The 25,843-nt window shown below is 50.5% G+C and overlaps 1 protein-coding gene and 1 long non-coding RNA gene across 3 annotated transcripts; one reads left to right on the top strand and one right to left on the bottom strand.

Annotated features, from left to right (window-relative positions):
- Positions 1–1,750: 1,750 nt before the first annotated feature.
- Positions 1,751–25,241, bottom strand: RPE65 (retinoid isomerohydrolase RPE65). Of its 2 annotated transcripts, XM_035718040.2 has the most exons (14): positions 25,231–25,241; positions 24,222–24,304; positions 22,654–22,804; positions 19,655–19,762; positions 19,406–19,547; positions 16,479–16,626; positions 14,212–14,293; positions 13,852–13,984; positions 13,587–13,726; positions 12,376–12,505; positions 4,361–4,475; positions 3,937–4,031; positions 3,505–3,616; positions 1,751–2,377 (listed from the first exon to the last, which is right to left on the bottom strand). In XM_035718040.2, exons 1-14 carry the CDS (start codon positions 25,239–25,241, stop codon positions 2,226–2,228), a joined length of 1,602 nt encoding a protein of 533 aa, XP_035573933.2. In that variant the 3' UTR covers positions 1,751–2,225. The 2 variants fall into 2 exon arrangements, with proteins under 2 accessions (XP_035573933.2, XP_048967770.1); XM_049111813.1 differs by lacking the exon at positions 19,655–19,762.
- LOC118355060 (uncharacterized) lies at positions 14,642–20,295 on the top strand. Its single transcript, XR_004816712.2, has 3 exons — positions 14,642–14,710; positions 17,256–17,387; positions 19,676–20,295. It is a non-coding gene; the product is annotated as an uncharacterized LOC118355060 (long non-coding RNA).
- Positions 25,242–25,843: the final 602 nt, after the last annotated feature.

Raw genomic sequence — 25,843 nt, 5'->3', positions numbered from 1 at the left:
TTAATTAGCCTTTGATGGTATTTTCAAAAGTTTTATTGACTTGACTATGACAAATATAAGATGATAAAAATGAAAAAAGTAAAAGTCTCAAATAACTTTTTTTTTTAAATAACTACTACGAACAGGTTTATTTGTCTTAATTCAGTTGATTTTTTTCCTTAAACTGGATTTATTTGTTTGTAGATGGGATATGATTCTCTAGATGCTCCAAATGGGTAGCTCTGGTTCTTAGAAAGCAGGTTCCTTAATTTTTCCAATCTGAATTTCTAAGTTAGTCCCTCTTGCCTGACCTAAATCTTCCTTATTCTGATTAAAAATTGTAAAGCCCATGTTCCATTTTTGGTCTTAAAAGTAGCTCCTAAGCCTTCTTGGCATAATATTAGCAATGATTATATAGTGAAATGATGTTGGCAGGATGTTACTTTAGTTAGATCTGCCTCTCCCCTATCTTAACAAACACTGTGGTGATCTTCACAGAGCACAGTGCTCACAATGGGATCCTGCAAAAGAAGGAAAGTTGGGCACACCAAATTGCAAGGCTTGCTTCATGGAAAATGAATGGGAAGAAGGCAGGAAGTGGCTGGCAAATGTAGGAAGGGGCAGCTTTAGGAATTCTCTTAAATTGGAAGATTTTATCAAGCACAAAACTTAGGAATTATTCAGTGATTTATCCTCTGCATTTTTAAAAGAAATGGATAAATGGTCTTCTTTGTGGAATTATGTCATATGCCATGTCTAGGGACAAAAACTAACAGGCTGGTGTTTATGTATGGTCACCCATTCCATGTGATTGTCTGGCATTTTCTTTTCTTTGGTGAAATTTCTAGTTCTAGCTAAGAACTAGCCACAATGAAATAATGATTACATTAACTATGGAAGGAAAAAAGATGGAAAAGAATAGTACCTAGTCTTAATAGTAGTTGAGCTTAGATGGGCTCTGTATGATTCTACTTTATAATTTCTACTTTTCTGTAATTTTAAATTTTCTTTGAGAAGTGTGTTTCAATGAGTATTTATAATTTTAAAAATGAGTTTGCATTTTATCTAAATAAAGAAATCTAATGGGTGCATCAAGTACCCGAGTCAGTCTGTTCCTTCAAGCTATTTTTACTTAGTCAAACACAATGCTGATTATCTTAAATACCATGATATATGTAATTTTCTTACTTAGCATAAAATGCATACCAGGATTAAGATAGAGAATATAATTATTTGTCAATCTCCATTTTTCAACATGTAGCAATAAGAGAGTAATTTTAAAAATAAGAGTATTTAAAATGTATTAATATCTGAATGTTAATTTTAATATTTTCTCTTTTTCTGTCTTTCACTTGGGTCAGCTGGTTGCACAGTGCTTAAATATAATTAAATATGAGACAACATAGTATAACCTCCTGACATGATCTTATACTCTGATTTTAAGTACAAATTATGTGTAAGTTATTTTTTTTATGTGTAAGTTATTTCAAAAATTAGTCATTACTCTGTGTAATTGCTTTGATGTTATGTAAGCTTTTAATAGATAGCTCTAATCAAATAACATCACAGAGATTAAGTTGTCAGTTGATTAGAGAGAGAGGCTTTCTTATTGTAAAATCAGAAATAATCAGTAATTGCCTATATTAAATGGAAGTGTTGAAGGTCATAAAGCTTGAGAATCTTGTAACAATAATAGGAGTGTATATATATACATATACATACACTTAGGTATATATACACATACATATACATATACTAATTACTGGGATTACTCTTAGATGATAGTCCCTGGTTTGTGAAAAAGTTTGGTCTGACATTTAGTAATTTAGCCTTTTTGCATGGTACCGCCTTGCCTCAGCAAAGCCACATACCAATCAGGTGTAGAGAACTTTGGCTTTTAAATGTTAAAAAATAATTGGAGAAGATGGGCACCTAAAATACACTTTCATAATAGGAACAAGAAAGTTTAATAAATCTACATTCGTTGTCTATTAGATTGCTAAATATATAAAAGAGTTTTTAGTTATGGTCTGCCTGTATCACAAAGAAATTATGATTATCTAAATCTCATTTTTTTTAGAAGGAATTGCTTGCTACCCTCTGTGCTTTCTGTAAAATATTGCAAAATCGTGTGCATCTGCAAGTTAAAACCATGTAATACAGCAGGCTAAAATTGAACAGAATTTGATTGCAGACCTCACTTTTTCTTGACTTTGTCAATAGAAATATAATTTGCTAGAATGTACTTAGGATTTTTTGAACAGTCCATGAAAGGTGACAGGGATGTTAATCTCCACTTCAGCCCTGGCAACTTCACTCAAATCCTTGGCATTCAGAATCAGAAGATAAGCAGGCTTTTGTCCTGCCCCAGGGCTCACCACCACACTCAGAACTACACCTGTTAATCAAAAGTAAAGCAATGTTAAATTAAAATTTGAAAAAATCCCAGAACCATAGATTAAATGTCACTGAAATAATATAGGAGATATTACATTGACAAATGAAGAAAACCGTATGATTTAATATCTTGTTCTGGGTTTTCCACCATCTGGCCGTGTGACCACCTGAGGGGGTCTTTCAAACTCTTTATATTCCCTAGACTATAAACTCCAGGAAGGGAGTGACCATATCTGACTTATCCACTGTTGTATCCCAATAACCTATTATAATCACTAGGACATAGTAGATGTTCATTAATTCTTATTGATGGGTGGGTCTGTGCTCTTATCTGTAACATAAGATTTAACATAGCTTACTGCCAAAAAAAAAAAAAAAAGTATTGTGACACTCAAATGAAAAATACATATTAAAAGACCTTGAAAGCAGTAAAGTAGATGAATCCTATACTCTCCAGGACCTAGCTAGAAGCCTACTTCCTTCCAACAAAATGGGAGCAAACCTTTGCAGTTTTGTCTGGATGGGCTGTCTATGTAAAATCATGTAGCATGAAATAGCTCCATAATACTTTATTTTACTCACTCCTCGGTGGTGTTCCATATTTTAATCCCAGAGGATATAATCTACCTTCGTGCCCCAGCTACTCAATAGTCAACAAAGACTGATGCTTTGTAATTGAGCTGCTGTGGTACAGGCGGGAGGTCCAGCTTGCTGAAAGCAGCAGCCCAAGGCCGGGTCACCCAGCCTCATTCTCATTTTCTTTGATCTGTTGCAATACCCCATTTCTCTCCTGAGAACTCTGTTCTCTTCCAGAAATTTACCTAGGTCAGAAAAGGCAAAACCCTACAACTCATGCTGTTCTTTCTTCATCCATCCCTCCTTCTAGAGCAACATGGATGTTCCATCAGGACACCAGATGGTGCTTTAACATTTTTCCATGAGTAATCAATGAGATTGGCCATAAGAGGACACCTCTTTTCAAATAAGTTTAAGTTCTTCCGTGCTGCATTACGTTAAGGCTCATATCAGAACAGCAGGGGGTTATCGCTGTGACTCCTCCTCTAACACACTAACATAGAGAACTCCAAGGAAAAGAAAGGGTTCAGACACATCCATTGCTTTCATTACCATCATCTTCTTCCAAGGCATCTGGGTGAGAAACAAAGATGGGTTCTGATGGGTATGAGTCGGGCTCTTGCCATACCCACGTTTCTTTAGTCTTGACGTTCAGCTTGCAGAGCTGCTTGTGAGAAGGAACAATCAACCAGTTAATCCGTCCATGTGCTTTACTTGACCAGGGTGTGACTCAAACTACTTTTCTCTTTTTTTTTTTTAATTTTTTTTTAAATTTTCATTTATTTATGATAGTCACAGAGAGAGAGAGAGAGGCAGAGACACAGGCAGAGGGAGAAGCAGGCTCCATGCACCGGGAGCCCGACGTGGGATTCGATCCCGGGTCTCCAGGATCGCGCCCTGGGCCAAAGGCAGGCGCCAAACCACTGCGCCACCCAGGGATCCCTCAAACTACTTTTCTAGCATTAGGTAAGACGGAGCGGTTACCCTGTCCGGAACGAAGTGATTCAAGCCAAGTCCATACGCGTACGTGTAAGGCTTCCCGCCATACTTCTGATAGTTGATTTGAGGAAACTCAAAGGCTACAAAATAGAGGATGTGCTTAGGAAAACCCAGTCAGTCTCTGGACGGGGAGGGACAGTTTTTTTTTTTTTAATAATAAATTTATTTTTATTGGTGTTCAATTTGCCAACATACAGAATAACACCCAGTGCTCATCCCGCCAAGTGCCCCCCTCAGTGCCCGTCACCCAGTCACCCCCACCCCCTGCCCTCCTCCCCTTCCACCACCCCTAGTTCGTGTCCCAGAGTTAGGAGTCTTCATGTTCTGTCTCCCTTTCCGATATTTCCCCCACATTTCTTCTCCCTTCCCTTCTATTCCCTTTCACTCTCCCTTTCTCACATCACCTCACCTTGACGAGGCCCTGAGAAGAGAACCTCAGGTTCCAGCCAGATGGTCTCGTCGCTGCGCAGAGTTGCAGTGGCCGTCGTGTTGGGGAGGGTGACTAGGTTCTTGCCTGTGTCGGCCTAGGGAGAAAGGAGGACAGAAAGCTCAGTGAGAAGGAGGGGAAAGTCTCTCTGAGTGTTGTCTCCCGCGTCCGTGCCTTCTTATGTCCTTCCGACGAAAGCTATAGGAAGGCAAGCCCAGCAGCTAGCGCGGGAAAGCCTCCTGAGCCCCTGTCACCGGCTGTCCCGTAACCTCTAGGCCCTCACATGGGGACAACGAGATTGCCCTCAAGAAAACGTAGGGCTCTGAGGAGGGGCTTGTGTGGAACAACGGAAGGCTTCAAGCTCGAGGGGTTCATTTACAGGGTTTATCTCCTTTAGAGTTCGGATAGATTCTGATCTTGCTTGAAAGAAATCATACAGTTGTGTTGTCGAGAAGAAAAAAAAATACAAAGGAGAACTACTGAGTCAGATGTTGCCGAAGGTCTCTTGTCACTCCCTTACCCTGCCTGGTGGTTTTCAGATGATTTATGAAAGGAATGGGTACCATGAGCTCTTTCGAAGAGCACATTTGTTAACACCGGCATCAAATTCTTGAGTAGACGCTTTGTACTAGACTCTATGTTAGACACTTGGGATAATTCAGAGAACAGAGGCCCCGTACTCATGAAGCTTGCATTCTAGTCTGGGAGCATCAACAATAAATATCAATTAATAAAGTGTATGGGAAGAAAAAATACAGCAGAGTTAGGAGGATCAACGGTTTGAAGGGTTGGTGAGTTATAATTTCAGTAGGTGGTCAGGAGGAGGCGTGAAACCAAGACGGGAGTCAAGGATGACTCCGAGGTGTTTGGCCTGAACAATGAAGGGTTGGAGCTGTTGCTACAAAGATGGGGACGACTGCAGGTGGGCGTGATTTTTTTTTTTTTTTTGGCAGAGGAAGAGGAGAAATTTAGATTTCATCGCATTAAGCCTGAGAGGTCTGCTGGACACCCAGAGGGAGACATGGAGCTGGCAGGGCCATACACGAGCCAACGTTGCAAGGCACATTGAAAATGCAGACGTAGGTGGCTTTGAAGCGTGAGTGTTGACCCAGGGCATGAACGTAGGGACAGAAGGTAGGACGGAGGGCCGAGCGCTGGCGCCCTCCCCTCTGGGGGTGCGTAAGAGGAGTGCGGGTAGCCCGGGGGGCAGGAAGAGTCAAGAGAAGGATTGTGTAAGGGGGCAAAGTAATAGCAGGATGCGAAGGAGCCCACGGAAGGGAGGGGAGGTAGTGATAACGGAGAACGGGGAGCATTGCCCGCCTGGTGTCGGGGCGGGGGGGACGGGAGGAGACTGGGGAGGACCAGTTCTGGGCGACGACAGATGATTCACGCCGAGTACAGATGCTGGGGGTGGGGGCTGGAGTCGGCGGCAGACACCTGACGGGTTTAGGATTTCTTTCGGTTGTTTCCATGGAGTGGGCAGCAGAGGCATCAGCCGGGTGCAGTGTGGAGGCGGGAGGTGTTGGAAGGTCGAGGCCAGGAGGCCGAGAAGCTCTCAACTAGCAAAGTGGGAGCGTGATGAGGTCGGGAATGTGGCCGTGGGCCGGTGCTCACGGGCTCCGAGATGGGCCAGTTCACAGGCTGTGTTCGGCCCTTAGCTGCACCCCGAGAGGCACAGGCGGACGGAGGCGGGAGCTGAGCCCAACAAGGGAGGGCCTGCGGGGCGGCAGGGGCGGCCAACGGCCAGGACGAGCCGGGGGACACGGGGACTAGGATCACAGCTGTTGACGGTGCGACTTCAGTGAAATGGTGAGGAAAAGTAAGTCCTCAGGGGACTGGGCCGTGTTGGGAAGGTCGCGGGGCCGGAGGGTTCTGGTGGGAGGCGCAGCAGGGCCAGTGATCTGGGGACGGGGGGACCCGAGGGTGCCCCGCGGGGAACGGAGCCGAGGGAAGAGCCACAGTCACGGGCCGTGCGGGTCAAGGGTCCAGGGGGAGCGAGTGGCCGGTGCGGAACGGAGATGAGGTCAGGGGATGAGGTCAAGGCCCTGAGAGGCCGGGTTGTGGGAAGCGTCGCCCGGGATGGGTGGGTAGAGTGACCAGGACTCGGGGGGGGGCGGTTGAGGGGGGCCGGGTGGTGGTTCAGGGACCGCGGTCACGCGGGGGAGCACACGTGCGTGCCACGAGGCTGCATCCGAGGAGCGGATGGAGGGAAGGACAGACGGAGGGAAGGAAGGACGGATGGAAGGATGGACGGAGGGAAGGACAGATGGAGGGAAGGATGGATGGAAGGAAGGTTGGATGGAAGGATGGACGGAGGGAAGGACGGATGGAGGGAAGGATGGAGGGGAGGATGGACAGAAGGAAGGACGATTGGAGGGAAGGACGGACAGAGGGAAGGATGGACAGAGGGAAGGCCGGCCGGTCGCGGAGGCCCGGAGCAGGAGAGCGCAGAGGCAACCCCAGGTCGGCTGGCCCCAGGCTGGGCGAGTGGCCGGGAGCCCCCACGTCCTCGGGAGAGCTGGGGTTTGGTTCAAAGAAAAAAAAGGTGAAAAAATAAAATAAAGAATAAGCTAAAGCCTGGAGACAGGAGCCTCTGAGAAGAGGACAGAGCGGAGCCTCCTGGGGGGGACCGTGAATCCCGAGGAGGCAGCTGAGGATTCGCAGGACGGGGCTGGGCCAAGAGCAAGTGGGACGAAGGGGACGCTGCGAGACTTGGTGACACGGGGCCTCGAGGTGCCCTGTGGCACTGGGGCGGGGACGCATCACGTGCCTGTGTCACACGAGCCATTTACGCGCGTGTGAGCTGAAGTTCCCCGTGTCACTTCATTCCCGTTCCCAGTTGGAATTTCTGGGCAGGACACACGCGGTGCGGCCCCGGCTTCCCCTGCAGACCAGCCCCGCGTTGTCCCCTCCCGCGTCCGCTTCTCCAGCAGACACACGAGTGCCTCAGCCTGTCACTCCACCTCTGAGGACCTCGCCCTCTGGGCCCGGCCCGGGCGCCACGACACTCGTCCCACGGGCCGGCCACGGGAGCACCTGCCCGCGGGGACCAGGGGCTGCACCTGCCCGCGGGGACCAGAGGCTACTGCGCGGGGCTGAGGACTGAGCAAGGCAGGCGCACGGCCGACCGGGCCCTGGGTGTGAGAGCGGCCGGTGACAGCGACGTAGGTGGTGTCCTCCTGTTTGCACAGACACACCTGAGACGCAGGAAGGCCTGAGCAGTCCCGCCCGGGCGGTGAGGGGGGGTGAATGGGGTTCACACGGCCGGGGGGCTGACACCTCGGGTCCCTGCCTTTCCCCGTCACTCTGGCTCTTGACCAGGTGAGGGCACGGCCGTCCGCGCAGAACGACACAAGCCACATCTGACAGGCGCCGCCGGTCCCAACTAGCAGCCAGGCGGCCCTGCGCCCTGTGCCCTCCAGCCCGTCCCCTCCCACCACCGCGGGCCGCTCCCCCACTGCCACGCTCCCCAGCTGTGGACCCCCCGGCGCTGCTCACCGCCTGCCAGTCACTCCCCCTTGGCGCCTGGAATCCCCACTTCGTCACCCTCCCCCTCGGCCCTGGGCCCCAGATCTGGCGGGGGCGGGGGGGGGGGAGGGTTCAGTCCTCGTCCCCGTGCACCTGCTGGCAAGTGGCACCTGCCATCTGCGGCTCGTCCCCTCTTAGCTCCGCGAGGCCTCTCTGCCCCCCCTCCCCCTCCCTCTGCCCCCCCCGTCCCCCCTGCTCCCCCCCCCCGGCTCTTTCTGTACGTGACACGCCCCACACTGCTGGGGCTGCCCATCTTTTCTCCTCCCGCATGTCCGGGCGCTCGGCCTCTTCAGGAAGGGGCGGCTGTGCGGCCCTAACCGTCCCAGAGCCCTGTTTGCCCTGCGGCCCCCTCGGGCTCTGCTCCCCTTCTTGAGCCTCATCTCGACGTCGCCCCTTCCACGGGTGGGCCTCACGGGGCCTTCACCGCCAGGGCCCCCTGGTGACCCTGTTTTGACGCTGACTTTAAGGATTACCCTGTGTCCAGGGCTCTAATGACTGACGTCTGTCCACTCCCGGAGCGGCCGCAGCAGGCCCGGAGGACGGATGCAAAGAGAAGGAAGTTTAAGGAGGTTAATGTTGCTCTTAATAGATAAGAGGAAACTTAAGGTGAGATCACCCAGTTAGCACGGGGCGGAGCGGAACCGCAGGCCCGGCTCCATCTGACTTGAAGTCAACCTCACGGGGACACCGGGGTGCTCAGGGCATGACCCTGGGGTCCCGGGATCGAGTCCCGCGTCGGGCTCCCTGCATGGGGCCTGCTTCTCCCCCTGCCTGTGCCTCTGCCTCTCTCTCTGTGCCTCTCATGAATAAATAAATAAAATCCTAAAAAATAAAAAGGTCCACCCCTTCACCCTCACCGTCCCCGTCCTCACGGTCCCACACTCCGTGCTGCTCTCCGCATGGCCCCACCGGGACCACCAGCACCTGCTGGGGTGGAGCCCCCGACGCCGGGAGGAGGCGAGCAGGGCCTCGGGGACACGAGACACCGAAGTTCTCCACGCGTCCCCGGGCGGGTCTTCCTCGGGCAGCGACCACTGCGCATTTACGAGCATCCGTCCCTTTCCTTCTTGCTGGACGCGGAGAGAGCGGGGTGAGGGATATTCGAGTTAAATGATTTCATGTCCTTAATTTAAGGAGCGCTGTGACTTGACCGCCAAGACTGGCCTCACTGGACTCGACCGTCGGGCGTCATGTGGGCCTCAGCCGGTGGTGGCCGCGTACCCGGTGTCACCTCAGCCCTCCCCACCCCCCCGTGCCTCAGCCGCCCTCATGCCGTCTATGCTGCTGCAGTGCCAGCCCCACCAACGACCTCGCCTTTCTCCATTAGCTCTTGCTCCTGTGACAGCTCCTGGGCCTCCTGGAAGCTCATTTACCTACTTCCCTGGGCCACCTGGAAGCTCATCTACCTGCTTCCCCGGGCCGCCTGGAAGCTCATCTACCTGCTTCCCCGGGCCGCCTGGAAGCTCATCTACCTGCTTCCCCTGACCGCCTGGAAGCTCATCTACCTGCTTCCCCGGGCCGCCTGGAAGCTCATCTACCTGCTTCCCCAGGCCGCCTGGAAGCTCATCTACCTGTTTCCCCTGACCACCTGGAAGCTCATCTACCTGCTTCCCCGGGCCGCCTGGAAGCTCATCTACCTGCTTCCTCTGGGCACCTGGAAGCTCATCTACCTGCTTTCCCTGGGCACCTGGAAGCTTTTCTACCTGCTTCCCCGGGCTGCCTGGAAGCCCATCTACCTGCTTCCCCTGGGCACCTGGAAGCTCATCTACCTGCTTCCACGGGCCGCCTGGAAGCTCATCTACCTGCTTCCCCTGACCGCCTGGAAGCTCATCTACCTGCTTCCTCTGGGCACCTGGAAGCTCATCTACCTGCTTCCTCTGGGCACCTGGAAGCTCATCTACCTGCTTCCCCGGGCTGCCTGGAAGCTCATCTACCTGCTTCCTCTGGGCACCTGGAAGCTCATCTACCTGCTTCCCCTGACCGCCTGGAAGCTCATCTACCTGCTTCCCCTGACCGCCTGGAAGCTCATCTACCTGCTTTCCCTGGGCACCTGGAAGCTCATCTACCTGCTTCCTCGGGCCGCCTGGAAGCTCATCTACCTGCTTCCCCTGGGCACCTGGAAGCTTATCTACCTGCTTCCCCGGGCCGCCTAGAAGCTCATCTACCTGCTTCCTCTGGGCACCTGGAAGCTCATCTACCTGCTTCCTCTGGGCACCTGGAAGCTCATCTACCTGCTTTCCCTGGGCACCTGGAAGCTTTTCTACCTGCTTCCCCGGGCCGCCTGGAAGCCCATCTACCTGCTTCCTCTGGGCACCTGGAAGCTCATCTACCTGCTTCCTCTGGGCACCTGGAAGCTCATCTACCTGCTTCCCCGGGCTGCCTGGAAGCTCATCTACCTGCTTCCTCTGGGCACCTGGAAGCTCATCTACCTGCTTCCCCTGACCGCCTGGAAGCTCATCTACCTGCTTCCCCTGACCGCCTGGAAGCTCATCTACCTGCTTTCCCTGGGCACCTGGAAGCTCATCTACCTGCTTCCTCGGGCCTCCTGGAAGCTCATCTACCTGCTTCCCCTGGGCACCTGGAAGCTCATCTACCTGCTTCCCCGGGCCGCCTGGAAGCTCATCTACCTGCTTCCTCTGGGCACCTGGAAGCTCATCTACCTGCTTCCTCTGGGCACCTGGAAGCTCATCTACCTGCTTTCCCTGGGCACCTGGAAGCTTTTCTACCTGCTTCCCCGGGCCGCCTGGAAGCCCATCTACCTGCTTCCCCTGGGCACCTGGAAGCTCATCTACCTGCTTCCCCGGGCCACCTGGAAGCTCATCTACCTGTTTCCCCTGACCGCCTGGAAGCTCATCTACCTGCTTCCCCTGACCGCCTGGAAGCTCATCTACCTGCTTCCTCGGGCCGCCTGGAAGCTCATCTACCTGCTTCCTCTGGGCACCTGGAAGCTCATCTACCTGCTTCCCCGGGCTGCCTGGAAGCTCATCTACCTGCTTCCTCTGGGCACCTGGAAGCTCATCTACCTGCTTCCCCTGGGGGCCTGGAAGCTCATCTACCTGTTTCCCCTGACCGCCTGGAAGCTCATCTACCTGCTTTCCCTGGGCACCTGGAAGCTCATCTACCTGCTTCCTCGGGCCGCCTGGAAGCTCATCTACCTGCTTCCCCTGGGCACCTGGAAGCTCATCTACCTGCTTCCCCGGGCCGCCTGGAAGCTCATCTACCTGCTTCCTTTGGGCACCTGGAAGCTCATCTACCTGCTTCCCCGGGCTGTCTGGAAGCTCATCTACCTGCTTCCCCGGGCTGTCTGGAAGCTCATCTACCTGCTTCCCCGGGCTGCCTGGAAGCTCATCTACCTGCTTCCTCTGGGCACCTGGAAGCTCATCTACCTGCATCCTCTGGGCACCTGGAAGCTCATCTACCTGCTCCCCCGGGCTGTCTGGAAGCTCATCTACCTGCTTCCCCGGGCTGCCTGGAAGCTCATCTACCTGCTTCCTCTGGGCACCTGGAAGCTCATCTACCTGCTTCCCCTGACCGCCTGGAAGCTCATCTACCTGCTTCCTCTGGGCACCTGGAAGCTCATCTACCTGCATCCTCTGGGCACCTGGAAGCTCATCTACCTGCTCCCCCGGGCCGTCTGGAAGCTCATCTACCTGCTTACCCAGGCGCCACCTCCACGTTCCCCCCCCCCCCCTGCGACCCTGCGGAGACCTCACCAGCTTGCCTGGGAGCCCAGCGATCTCCCCCTAAACTGGGCTGCTTCTCCACCACCCCTGTGTGGCCTCGGGGACACTTACCCTCCGTGCACCTGCCTCACCCGCTTTGTGCGTGTTGTACGCCCACGGATGGCAGGGAGCGCTCACGTACCTCTCGTGAGAATCACGCCTGCCTTGGTGGTGCCTGGCCTTCTACCACTCTGAGACCTCTTGATGCTAATCCAAGAGTCTAGAGACACGGCCACTGAATACAGGGAGAGAAAGTAGGACTAGACGGTGACGGCCGAAGGCCATTGAGGATGCGCGTCCTCCACCGATACTTCTAGGAGTTTTGTCAAAACCACAATAATCGCCTGACTTCCCTGCGGGGGCTACTTTTTAACGCTTCGTTTCTTTGGAATTTCAAGTTCTTTAAATTAAATCACGTGTATCCCTGCCGAGGGTCCTAGGAATCCGTGGCCTGCGCTACTCACTGGGGAAATACGCTTTGCAAGGACGTTGCAAATGAGAGAACCGCAGATTCACCATTAAAACCCGGGTTTCCGTTGTGGCGCAGCTGCAGCCGGCTCTGGCTAAGTCGCGTCGCCCTCCCAGCCCCAGGGTCCTCGTCGTTCGGGGAGGGGAGTTGAACGAGCGTGTTTTTAAAGTTCCTTCCAGCTCCGAAATGGCAAGGTCGTACGTATGCGCAGAAGGCAGGCGGGCGGGCCCGGGGAGCGCAGGCGCCCGATGGGTCTGAGACCGTGGAGAGGCCCTTACCTTGTCGATATTCAGAGGAAGCACGTATCTCCTAACTTCAGGCTGCGGAGCCTTTCTGGCATTTTTTTTCACCTCTTCCCAGTTCTCACGTAAATTGGCTAAATACAAGTAATTGTAGACGAATTCAAATCTGCAAAAATAAAAAGCCAGACGTGAGCACAGACAATCGCAAATAATCTCGGATGATCCGTGTCTTTTAAAAGAACGGGTGCCTGCTTGCTCTGGGGTGTGTGTGTGTGTGTGTGTGTGTGTGTGTGTGTGTGGTGTATTGATTTGCTCATTTTTATTTTTATTTTACTTTATTTTTTTGATTGATTTGCTTATTGTCGAGCGAGTGAGCAAGCGAGGGCAGGAGTGAGCCAAGGGGCGTGGGCAGCGGCAGAGGGACGGGAGGTCAGCGGCCTCGAGAGCAGAAGCTGGGCTGCAGCCAGGAGGCGGACCCCCACCCACTGCAGCACCCAGGGCCCAGCCCGTCTGCTCTTTTTTTTTTTTAAGGGTTTACTTTATTTATTTATTTATTTATTTATTTATTTATTTATTTATTTATTTATTTATTTAATGATAAATGTATTTTTTATTGGTGTTCCATTTGCCAACATACAGAATAACACCCAGTGCTCATCCCGTCGAGTCTGCTCTTCACCCCCCAAGCCAGACTCGGCTCAGGACGCCTCTCCAAGCGGCACGAGAACCTAGGCAAGCAAAGGACGCCGCCTCGCGGAGATGCTCAAGCGACAGCAGCCTTGGAGACCTCTGTCCTGTGTCCCTTTATCCTTTCATCTACGTCACTAGGGGCCACTGGTGACTTGGTCTTCACGGGAAAGCAAGCGCGCCTCTTTCTCCCAAACCCAGAGTGAGCAGACGTCAAGCGCCCCAAGGGATCTTGTCTAGGTGCAGTGAAGTTAAGGTCACATTCGCTTATCAGGTCATACAGCACCTGATTTCCAGGTCGGGTTCACAGACCCGATCAATTTTCAATCATTAACCATGGTTTCCACGTTCACTTTGTGAGCGCTTCTGGTTACCTCCTACCCTCCCGACTGCTCTTTCAATGATACTCTGCGACCAAAGCACACTTCTGGCTTTCTGAGTTTTTTTTTTTTTTTTTTAGATGTAATTCGGATTAAATATTGAGAGCAGCATCTCCAAAAAAGGGGCCCTAATTTCTAGGCACGACCGGAGATGTGACATTATCCAATGTCCTCTCTTACCCTTTCCAGCAGCAGAGATCCACAATCAGAAACTCATTGTCTTCGTAAGTATTGATATGATGGAAGAGATTAAAGGAAGAGGTCCTGTACTTATTATTGAGATACTTTTTTCTTTTTTTGTCAGCGATGTGAAGCCAAACCTTGAAAAATGAGGAAAAAAAAAAAAGTGAGGAAAAGGTTTTGATGCATTTATAAGGGAAAACAGTGCACACTATGAAACACCTTCTTCAGAATCATAAGCATGACAAGTAAATGCCCGACTTACCCCCATGGTTTCATTGGACTCAAAACAATCCATGTAGTTGGCTCCCCAAAGACTCCACGAAGAAAGGAACTTGAGCAGGTTAATTTTGACTGGCGTCTCCACAAAAACAATATAGTTGGGAGTCAAACCAAAACTGTTTAGAGACACAAGGAGACTTGTGAACGGGAGGGGCTGATTCTCAAACCACAAAGAAATCTGTGCACGGTGGGTAGGAATCAACGGTGCCCACGTGAAATTAATTACATTTAAATCTAGGTTTCTGCAAGAAAATGTCGTGATCGGGATTGGTATCAAAGGTAGGCAAAGCAGATCTTTAAACTTGAGTTTTCCTGAAGATTCACAGCAGGGCCTTCAAGTTACCTATGGACGTACGATGGCTTGAATCGGTCGCTGCAGGGGAATTGTACGACGACCTCGGACTTGCTTATTGGATCTTCCTTGTCTGAAATAAAGCGGTTTTAAAAGGCTTCGGAAAAGCCTCTTTTTTTTTTTCTTTCTCTTTTAATACAAAGCATTTAGAACAGCTTATGCAAGTAAAGAAATACATTTGCAGATCTTGGGGCTATTTGTTTTTTTAGGGCTTCTTTTCATTTTCTCCGTCATTGGCATTTCTTAGGGAAACTTCCCGGGAAGCTGCGGTCACCCAGGAAAATCCAAACAGCAGCAGGTTTGGAAAAGTGTGCTCAAAACCGTGTCGTAAAAAAAAAAAAAAAAAAAAAAAAAAAAAAAAAAAAAAAAAAAAAAAAAAAAAAAAAAAAAAAAAAAAAAAAAAAAAAAAAAAAAAAAAAAAAAAACCGTGTCGTGACGGGCAGAGGACAGTGGGGTCGCATCTCACAGTTGGAAGTGGTAGGTGCTGCCGGTGAGTAAGGCAAGACTTTAGTGAGGTCAAAATGCCTTTCGTGATCTCTCAAGTTGCCTGTGAAGTATGCTGTACATGGGTATGTGTCCTCCGTTCCGTACATTCTTTTTTAAAAAAATATTTTATTTATTCATGAGAGACACAGAGAGAGGCAGAGACATAAGCAGAGGGAGAAGCAGGCTCCCTGCAGGGAGCCCGACGTGGGACTCGATCCCTGAAATTTGGATCAGGCCCTGAGCCCAAGGCAGACGCTCAACTGCTGAGCCACCCAGGCATCCCGAGTAATTCTTAACATTAAAGTTTGTTGACTACTATGTCAGTGGCCTTCCAACCTTAGCGCGCATCAGAATCACGTGAAGAGCTTCTTAAAATACTAACTGCAGGCCCACACCCAGAATTCCTCTTTTCGGCAACCACAGGTGGGGCTCTGGATTTCCAGCAGCTTCCCAAGTGATGCTGCTGCTGGTGCAGGGACTACACCTTGACAACCATGCTATGTAACACGAAACAGAGATCCACGTGTGTGTGTGTGTGTGTGTGTGTATATATATATATATATACACACACACATATATATTTTCAAATAAATCTGTTATTATATATAATATATATTCAAATAATATATATACACAAATAATTCTGATATATATAATATGTATTCAAATAATTCTGATTTATAATTATATATACACAAATAATTCTGTTATTATATATAATATATATTCAAATAATTCTGATATATATATATATACACACAAATAATTCTGTTATATATAATATATATTCAAATAATTCTGATATATATAATTATATATATACACAAATAATTCTGTTATTATATATAATATATATTCAAATAATTCTGATATATAATTATATATACACACAAATAATTCTGTTATTATATATAATATATATTCAAATAATTCTGATATATATATAATTATATATACACACAAATAATTCTGTTATTATATATAATATATATTCAAATAATTCTGATATATATATAATTATATATACACACAAATAATTCTATTATATATAATATATATTCAAATAATTCTGATATATATAATTATATATACACACAAATAATTCTATTATATATAATATGTATTCAAATAATTCTGATATATATAATTATATATATACACAAATAATTCTGTTATTATATATAATATATATTCAAATAATTCTGATATATATAATTATACACACACACACACACAAATAATTCTCTTACCAAGATGGTTATCAAATCTTCTGGCAATGAATGGAGGATGAATGGAGAATTCTAAAGAGTTCTCTCCTTCCTAATATGAGTTCATAGATTTGTTTGTGTCTTTGGGAATCACACACACGCAAACCACTTAGCACCCTCTCATACCTGTGCGTGTGCTACTCTGAACACTGACACGTTTGTTTAGAAATTTACTTCTGCCTGGCATACGGAGGAGTCGGCCCTCAATAGCCACTTCCTGAATTTGAGTCTGACCCTTGCACGAGCAAGTAGTCCTATGCAGTATGTTCTCAAAACGCTGTGGAATACGACTTGGCCCCTTGCTCTCTGTATTTTCAAGCTGTCACTTTGTGCTCGGGTGCTCCTGCGCGCTGGTCCCTGGTGGGCTGGGGCAGGGGCAATCTGAGAGCCATTTAACTGCGCGTGGATAGTGCCCTCCTGACATTTCCAGGAACCCCCGCGTTTCCAGGAATTCTCTCACAGTATCGATACTCGATCTAAGACGAGTCAACTTGGTAAACTGACCTGCTTGGAGTGGAGGGATCTTTACAATATTGTAGGCAATCGAAAAATTTTTCCCAAAGCAATTACCAATGTTGTAAACAGTCCCATCATTTTCAATGTGGGGGTGAGCGGTGGCTCCATTGACAGAGACGTAGTTGCAGAGATCAACCTGCGGGAGGAGAAGAGGTGTCGTCCATGGAAGGAGGAAGACTCTGCTACCCCTTCGTCCCCAGGTCTCACCGAACACGGCTTGCACCCTCACCCAAAGAGCATTTTCCCTTTCCTTCCATCTTTCTGGTCTCTACCCTCGTTCAAGGGTGCCTGAATTCCTATCTTCGGTGCAGAGCTCCCTCTGACCCTCGTGCTGAAGCCCCGCACCTCGGAAATCGTGGAGATCGTCATACACAGTTCTGCTTAGTTACTTTCCTTCTGCACATGTGGGTTGTCCTCAAACTGATCATTTGAATCCTCGGATTTCTTTCCATCCCCCTTATTGTACTAGATGAGTTGTGTGAAGTTGCTGAGATGTACAATAATTTTTATTTTTACGAAAATGGCAATTTTGTAGAGTAGTCCCTAGACACCAAATCCAGCGGCTTGCACAGAGTAGAAGTCTGGAACCGAAAGAAACCCCAGGATTCGATTTAGTATAGAGTCAACCTAAATACACTTCAGGAGAACCATGAATCTCCTGGAATTACACGCAAATGTTTGTGGAGAGAAGATTTAGCGCTTTAATTCAATTTGGAGTCTCATAAGAAATTCAAAATCACAAATCTAGCATAAATCTGTTTACAGAAAGAGAAGCTGAGGTCCGAGAGAGGTCACGTGACTTCTTCAAGGCTACAGAGCCACACGCTGCCAACATCAGTGCGAGAATCTCTCCTGTGACCTGCTCAGTACAGATTTATTGAATGGATAATTGATGAGGTGTGTATTTATTTAAACAAAATTCTTTCTGTTATAGGGAGAGTTTGTTTTAAAGGGAAGTTTTTAGCATTCTTACTTAAGCAATAGGCAAGACATTCATTCATTCATTCATTCATTCATTCATTCATTCATTCTCAAGTGCTCTTTGAGTTTCTGTTATCGCTGTGCTAGGGTCTAGGAGAAGAGGGACGGCCTTCGCTTTCGAGAACTGCAGTCTATGGGGATCCCTGGGTGGCTCAGTGGTTAAGCATCTACCTTTGGCCCAGGGTGTGATCCTGGAGTCCCAGGATCCAGTCCCACGTCAGGCTCCCTGCATGGAGCCTGCTTCTCCCTCTGCCTGTGTCTCTGCCTCTCTCTCTGTGTCTCTCATGAATAAATAAATAAAATCTTTTTTAAAAAAACCCTGCAGTCTAGACTGGTGCTGTCCAGTGTGGTAGCCATACGTAATCTGAGGTGGATTGGTTATGATTAGACAACACTTTAAATTCAGTTCCTCCATCACATTAGCCACTTTCCAAGTCCTCAGTGGTAGAAAGTTCTATCTGAGAGCACTGTTAGGCCAGTAAGCTGGTGTATAACATGCTGCATTGCTGGCAAAGGCAAAGGGTGTCTGTAGAGAAGGGTCATCTAACCCACACTGGGAGATTAGGCCGGGCTCTCAAGGGCAGTGCCCAACGGATGCGTGAGAGACGAGCAGAGATTAGCCAGGTGGAGAGGATGACAGGTGTTCCAGGAGCGGGATCCCTAATGCACAAGCATTGAATTGTGAAGTAGCAGGTGCTGGCTGGAGATGACTAGTCATTGAACGTGGCTGCTGTGAAAAGTGTGGCGGAGAAGAGAAGCAAGGACCCGCCAGCCAGCAGAGCCCAGGGTGGACTTTACCTTGGGAACCGTGGGAGCCTCGGGTAGAGTAACACATTCACACTCCTCTTTTAGAAAAGTTGCTTCTCCCGAATCAGAGAAGTTGGGGGCAACAAAGGGGCAAAGGCACTGATTAGGAGCCTATTTTAGTAATGGTAATTTTTAAAAATCTCAAAAAAAAATCTCAAATTTTTCTGAGCATATTTTTATATGACGTCAAGGCGCGGTGATGCTCACGATGCGACTTGGCCCCCGAATAAAGGCTATTTTGGAGCTGTGCCTGAGCCTTACAGGTGCAGTCATATGACCATAGCAATGGGAGGACAGACTCACTTATCAGAGTTGAATGAGTGGTTTGGGATTCAGCTTCAGGTCTTCTCCAAGTGAGCTCACATATACGCTTATATGGTCACAAACGCACATTAAAAACAAGAAAGAGCTATTGAGAGGATATGTTAAGCCTTAATAAATAGTCTGCTGAGAATTACAGATTAGTGACCCTGAGACCCAGGGTTGGGACTATTTTCCTTTCTGTTTCTACTACACTGAATTTCTAGTTCTGGCCTTAAATTCCACCTCACCTGTCTCCAACTATCCCTTATCTCTTTCGTCCTCCCCTACGGCTTATGCTTGGCTTCCGGATCAAATATCCTAAAGCAGAGCTCTGCTTATACCATTTCTCTGAGTAAAAAGTTTCAGTAGCTTCCCATTAGCTAAACAGCTTCCCAATTTTTGACCTATCCGTGTTGTCTTACCTATTGATGTTTCCTTTGCCTTTAGTAGAAGTTCTGATGCATGGAAGGGACTCCATAAATATTTGTGTCACAAATAAATGAATGAACATGTTAGGCATCTTATAAGGTTTTCCTCCAACCCATATAATATTATATTAATATAATATATATAATATACATTAATATATTAATATATAATATATCAACAATATATTAATAATATAATATATTAATATAATATTAAATAAATATTTAAAATTTTGTAGATAAAGAGTGCCTCGTGTCACATGGCTAGTAGTTGATGACAAAGCAAGGCAGCGAGACAATCTATTTGGCCCTCATGAGCTTTCCCCAAAATTGCAGTTAAATCTAAACTGCAAATTCTAAATTCTTGAGCAACGTCGCCTGAGCATTTCGTCCTACCTGCTTAATTGTCTCCAGGGTCTCAGGATTAATCTTTGTAATGAAGTTGGTCTCCGTGCAGGCATAGTAATCTTCCCCTACTGGGTAGACGTTAACAAGGGCATTGTCAGTGACCTCCACTCCTCGGAAGTAAGAAAAAAACCTACAGAAGCAAACGGAGTTTTTCAGTCCAGTAACCTTCAAGCTGTGAAAGAAAAGGGCTAATGTAAAATGTCTTGATTCAATAACATGCAGTCAAGTTTCAATAACCTGGAAAATATATTCTTGCAGGGATCTGGGAACGCACAGGTGCCAAATTCCGTTATGACGATCCTTTTCTCGGTCATTGCCCGGACGTAAGCATCGGTGCGGATGAACCTGAAGGACACGGAGACATGGGAAAGGGTCATGGGCAGGGGCAACCCGTGCGGCCCACACGGAGCTGAGAATGGTCCTCCTGTGTGTCCTCACGAAGTCGGGATCATAAATGACACCAGGAAGAATGAAGGGTGTGGTCTGGCCACTTTCTCAGGGTGACTAAGAGAGAAGGAGGCCGTGTGCTATGAGCTTAAATGTATGAAGACTTAAATTATAAGATATATTATAAGATAATTATAAGATAAATTATAAGATAAATTATAAGATAAACTTCACAGTGGCAGATGAGGAACTGGAGGCTCCTGGCTTGGACTTGCCGTGTCCGAGCGGAGAAGTCAAGTGATGGGCACATGGGAGGGAGCTGGGTTAGAGCTTCTCCGCCTCGCACCACGCAGCCTCCACGGTGGGTCACACACGGCCTCCGTGGACCCTTCCTGTGGCCTCTAACCCGTCAACCTCACACGGAAGCGAGAGATACAAAAGCTGGTGTGCCAAATTATAGTCCTTTCAACCTCCTTTATGTCACTCCTGTTTTTTCCTCATTTTGAAAGTTTAATTTTGCTAGTTTTGTCTTTTTATTTTTTTTAATTTTTTATTTTTTTTTAATTTTTATTTATTTATGATAGTCACAGAGAGAGAGAGAGAGGCAGAGACACAGGCAGAGGGAGAAGCAGGCTCCATGCACCGGGAGCCCGACGTGGGATTCGATCCCGGGTCTCCAGGATCGCGCCCTGGGCCAAAGGCAGGCGCCAAACCGCTGCGCCACCCAGGGATCCCTGTCTTTTTATTTTTTTTAAAAATATTTTATTTACTTATTTGACAAGTGGGCAGAGTGGTAGGCAGGGGGCGGTGGGGAGGGACGCAGTCTCCCTGCTGAGCAGGGCTCTATCCTAGGACCCTGGGGTCATGACCTGAGCTGGAGGCAGACGCTGAACTGACCAAGTAACACGGGTGCCCCTAACTTGGCTAGTTTAACATTAATTATGTAATGCAAAATAATGATTTAGGAATTTTGAAATATTTGGGAGCAGTCCCTAAAGTTTTCGTAGCTTTATATCTTTTTCATCAAATGATTATTACTTTATGAGATTATGTATTATTTCTACTATGTAATGAACACTTGAGTATTTTTTTCTGTTACTATCTCTTTATTGCAGCATCATTTTTAAAAGTCCTCATCATTTTAACAACTGTTTGTTCTGTAATGATGTACTATTTTCAACTCCTCATTTTGATAATTTGTGACATTTCTCTTTTCTGATTGCTCTTGCTTGTAGTTTTTCAGTTTTATTTTTAAAGAACCAGTTTTCAAAAAATAAAAATTAAAAATAAAGAAAAAAAATATGTATTCTCGACTCCGGTATCTTGCCCCATCAGAACTCCTCAACCTTATCCCATATGTCTCCTAGGATTTCTCAGGTGGGAAGCCAGTTAAAATCTGATTTTGCACTTCCTCAATCCATATAATGAGATTTAAAATTTCACAGATGAAGAAACAAAAGTCACAAAAGGGAAAAAGTGCCAAGGTGTTTGGGCAACATGCGAAAGCTTTGTCTGACTTTTTTTTTTTTAATTTAAAGATTTATTTACTTATTTATTTATGATAGAGAGAGAGAGAGAGAGAGAGAGAGAGAGAGGCAGAGACACAGGAGGAGGGAGAAGCAGGCTCCGTGCTGGGAGCCCGACGTGGGACTCGATCCCGGGACCCCGGAGTCACGCCCTGGGCCAAAGGCAGTGCTAAACCACTGAGCCCCCCAGGGATCCCCTTTGTCTGACTTCTTGGCTAAATTTTTGTTTGACCGGATCTATGTCTCTTGTGTTACAGTCTGAGTTATCCTGACGGCCTCAGGCCTCCACCCGCTCTCCCTTTGGGTGTCTCCTTGGAGTTCCTAACCCCTGCGGTGATCAACAAAGCATCACCCAGGTCTGATTATTAAAGCATAAGACAAACTATTCGTGGTGGTGGTAATGGGCGCTTGGAGCGATGGCCTGGGCCTTGGAGCCTTTTAGCAACAACCTCCTGTACTTAGAGAACTTCTCTTTCTTGTTCATTATGACGTAATTTGGTCCTTTCCCTTTTGTGCCACTCCTCCCTCCTTCCCAGGGACCTTTTGGATTATTAAAAAAAAGGAAAGAAAGAAAGAAAGAAAGAAAGAAAGAAAGAAAGAAAGAAAGAAAGAAAGAAAGAAAGAAAGAAAGAAAGAAAGAAAAAGAAAGAAAGAAAGAAAGAAAGAAAGAAAGAAAGAAAGAAAGAAAGAAAGAAAAAAGGAGTCAAGAGAACCAATGGTCTAATAATAGTCACTGTAATAATAAGAACTTATTATTACTAATGCTTCCCAGGTACCTCATTTAATCCTCGTAATGAGCCCTAAAGTAGAATTTTATAGATGACAATGGGATGCCCCGGGGGGGCTCAGTGGTTGAGCATCTACCTTCGGCCCAGGGCGTGACCCTGGGGTCCTGGGATCGAGTCCCGCATCGGGCTCCCCGCAGGGACCCAGGGACCCTGCTTCTCCCTCTGCCTGGGTCTCTGCCTCTCTCTGTGTCTCTCATGAATAAATTAATAAATAAATCTTTTTAAAAAAGAATTTTATAGGTGATAAAAACGAGAATTAGAGAGTAACATCTTGGCAATGTTTGCCCATCTAGGCAAGTGGTGTCTGGTAGGTACAGACTTTGAGGCCGGGCGTGTTGGAGCCGAAGGCCCTATTCTTGGTTTCACCTGTGCGGTGGCGCAGCTCCCGGGGACCTGGGACCACGGGCTGGGCCGGTGGGTTCTGGCAGGAAGCGAATCCTAAGTCAGCTTTTGGGGTCGAGGAGTTGAGAAGGGCGTGGAAGGAGGAGCCGAGCCAGGTCCCAGCCCGGCAGGAGGAGGAGCTGGGACTCTTTACCTTCTGTGATAGGTGACGTGTCCTTCTTTAAAGTCGAACTTGTGCAGAAGGGCTTGTCCGTCAAACAGGTGGTAAAATGGTTCAGATCCAACCTCGAAGAGCCCCGGTCCGCATCGGAGGAGACTGCCCGTGAGCCAGAGCGGGATCCTGCCTGCGACCAAGGGGACACCTGGAGCGTCGCCGCTCGGCCGGCCCGTCGCTGGGCTGGGCGCTGCTCGGGGGCAGCGGTGGTGGTGGCCGCTCAGCTCCGCGCCTCGGTGGGGCCGGCGATGGCTCTCGTTGGCGGCCTGCGCCGCCGCCCTCACTGGGTGCCCGCGGATACGACCCCCCTCGCTGGGAGACCACGCGGTGGGGGGCACCCCGGGGTGCCTGACCCTGGGCGCGAGGTTGGAAGGAGCTGAGGAAAAGCATCGCGGGGCAAACGGGTTCCTGCTCCTAACAGATTGTCCCCGATGCCAACACGTTTGCCTCTTTTGCCATCTCGCTTTTAAGAGGAATCGCAAATCTCTTGATCGAGCTGGATGGAGCGAGGGGCGGGAGGGGTGCACTGGGAGCGGGGACGGGGCGCTCGGGGAAGATGCTCCCGTAGCAGAGACCACTCGAATGGGACGAGAGGGGTGCTGGCGTCCTCGCACCGAGCTCCGTTCCTCGATCCTCCATCCTCGAGGGAGCGGCTCCCGCCGGGCGAGGGCGCTGGCCGGGGCCCCGCACAAAGGTCGGCCTAAGCGGTGAGGTTCGTGCCCTCCGAGCCTCCGAAGGGCGCCGTGTCTGCTTGGTCCTTACCAATTTTTTTTTTTTAAACACATGGATCACCTCCTACAGTTCGGGTTCGGCGGCGGCTCCATAGGAACCTCTAGGTCGGGTGAGACCTGGAGAAGGTGAGGCCGAGCCCACGGCACATCGCTGGCCTGCGGGCCCGCTGTCACCGTCACGTGGGCCGACAGGGAGCACTGGCTCCCCCATTACTTTAGGGGAGAGGGCCCGGGGGGAAGGGACCTGCGAGCCCACGCCGCGTGTGCCGGGTGGGTCACGGGGTCCTTGGTGACGCGAGCGTGTGGCCGGCGCTTGCTGACTGCAGAGCGGCCCCAGGTGAAGCCCGGGTCATCCTATGCGACCTGCACGACGTCCCCACGAGGTGAGGGAACTGAAGGTCGGCACCGTCAAGTCCCATGAGGGGTTCCCACGAGCGGGACGCTGCGGCTGCCGTGAGCCCTGCCCCGCGTGGCTAGGGGGACCCACAGGCGGCGCGGCCCCGCACCCAGTACCCTGACCTCCCCGGACATGTGTCCTGGGTGCCTACTTGTCCCGACCCTGATGGACAGACGCTCCCAGGACGTGTCCCTGTGCCAGGCCCACATCAGGCACCGGGCTCGAACCCGGGCATCGCGGCCACACAGCATGTCTACACTAGGGAGGCAAAGCGAATGGTGGGAGCTGGGTTCCTGGCACAGCCGCCCTCCGTGTAGCCCCCGGGATGGATCCCCCCGCCCGCAGGTGCCAGGGCCCAGGAGCCACAGGGAGGGGCCTCCCCCCAAAGGCGCAGGTGGCTCCGGCCGGGTGAGACCCACCTGTCACGTGGGCGGTGAGCGGCGACGACAGCTCTTCCACGGTTTCAAACAGCTTCTTGTAACCGCCGGCGGGATGCTCCACTCTGAGAAGGTGGCGAGGGCGGGGAGAAGCCCACGTCGGCCCCCAGGACGCCGCCGGGCACTGGCCGGGCTGGGGGGCCTGGGGCAGCCTCGGGGTGGGTGCTGGTGTGGGGCCAGCAGCTGCGGCTGCGGGGCAGGGCTGTCCTGGGCGCTGTGCCCATGTCGGGGATGCAGCCTCCCCTCGGCCTCTGCTGTGGCCTGTGTCCCCAGGACAAGCCACATCCTCGGGACAAGCCACATCCCTGGGACCAGCCACATCCTCGGGACCAGCCGCATCCCTGGGACCAGCCGCATCCTTGGGACCAGCTGCATCCCCGGGACCAGCCACATCCCCGGGACCAGCCGCATCCCCGGGACCAGCCGCATCCCCGGGACCAGCCACATCCCTGGGACCAGCCGCATCCCCGGGACCAGCCGCATCCCTGGGACCAGCTGCATCCCCACTGCTGAGGCGCCCAAGCCGGGCCCTCGGCCCCGCTCCCCTCTCCAGCTGGTGCCCCGCTCCCCACCTTTGCTCGGCTCTTCCCCAGCCGCGGGGGCCACAGTACAGTCTCTGACCGGGGGACCGGGGTCCTGCCTTTGTCCCCCGCCTCGTCACTCTGGGCCCACTTTGTGACTGGGAGGGGACCCTGCGCAGACTCCTCCACCCGGTGCCACACCGCACAAGGGGCAGGCGGGCCCCTAAGCTCACTCCCCCCACCCCCCGGGCTTAGTTCCCCGGCCTCTGCCGCTGCCTAGGCCGGTTGACAAAAATCCTGCGGCAACGTCGCCCCCAGTTCTGGGTATTTGCTTCAATCCATGAACAGGAGGAGAGTGTCCCCTCCGAGGCCCGAGGCCGTGAGCAGGCCGTCGCCCCCCCGGGGCCCCCCGAAGCCGCCGCTCACGTCGGCCCCCGCGGGCACTTGGAAACGGCCCCGGGCATACTCACTGGATGGACATTGTCTCCCAGGGCAGGACAGACGGTCGAGGTAGCACGAGCGGACGGAGGCAGCGAGGCCTGACAGCGGCCTTTATGCGCCCCGGGCCCCCCGCCCCCCCGACGGCAGCTCGGCCTCCCCGCCCCGGCCCAGGCGGGAACAGGAGCGGCTTTCAGCCCGGGCTGTGCCGCTCCCGTGGCGGCCCCTTGGCTGTCCTCCAGAGACCTCAATCCCTCCCGAGGAGACGGCGGGCGGGTGGGCTGGGGAGAAGGAGGCTGCGGCCCCGTTCACCGGCTCACGCGGCCTTGCACGCCCACTCCATCCCCCCGGAGGTGGGCACTGCGCTGGCATCGCGGGGGCTGTGACTCTGCGAGGACCACAGGAGGCCAGCGACTGTTCAGCCGGGTTCCCGGAGACCTGAGGTGGGGACGTGTGCAGGTCGGGGTCACACCTGCACCTGCACCTGCTCTGGGCACCCCACCAGCTGCATGTCCCTCGGATGCGCCCTTTGCACGCCCTGCCGGGCACCTACCGGCCCGCTTTGCCCTCGGCGTCCGTCTGTCCGGCGTGTGTGCTGTGCGCAGCCTAGAGGGCACCCCGCCTTGGCGGCCGCTGACCCCCGGA

Source organism: Canis lupus, chromosome 6 (assembly GCF_003254725.2).
Source record: "Canis lupus dingo isolate Sandy chromosome 6, ASM325472v2, whole genome shotgun sequence".
In the NCBI taxonomy this organism is placed as follows: Eukaryota; Metazoa; Chordata; class Mammalia; order Carnivora; family Canidae; genus Canis; species Canis lupus.
This window is presented reverse-complemented; position numbering and strand designations above follow the sequence as displayed.

Coding starts and splice junctions, on each gene's coding strand:
- RPE65 (XM_035718040.2), bottom strand. Junction 19,763..22,653: donor CACGTCACCTATCACAGAAG/GTAAAGAGTCCC, acceptor CGTGTCCTTCAG/GTTCATCCGCACCGATGCTT. Junction 2,378..3,504: donor TGCCTTGGAAGAAGATGATG/GTAATGAAAGCA, acceptor TTTGATTAACAG/GTGTAGTTCTGAGTGTGGTG.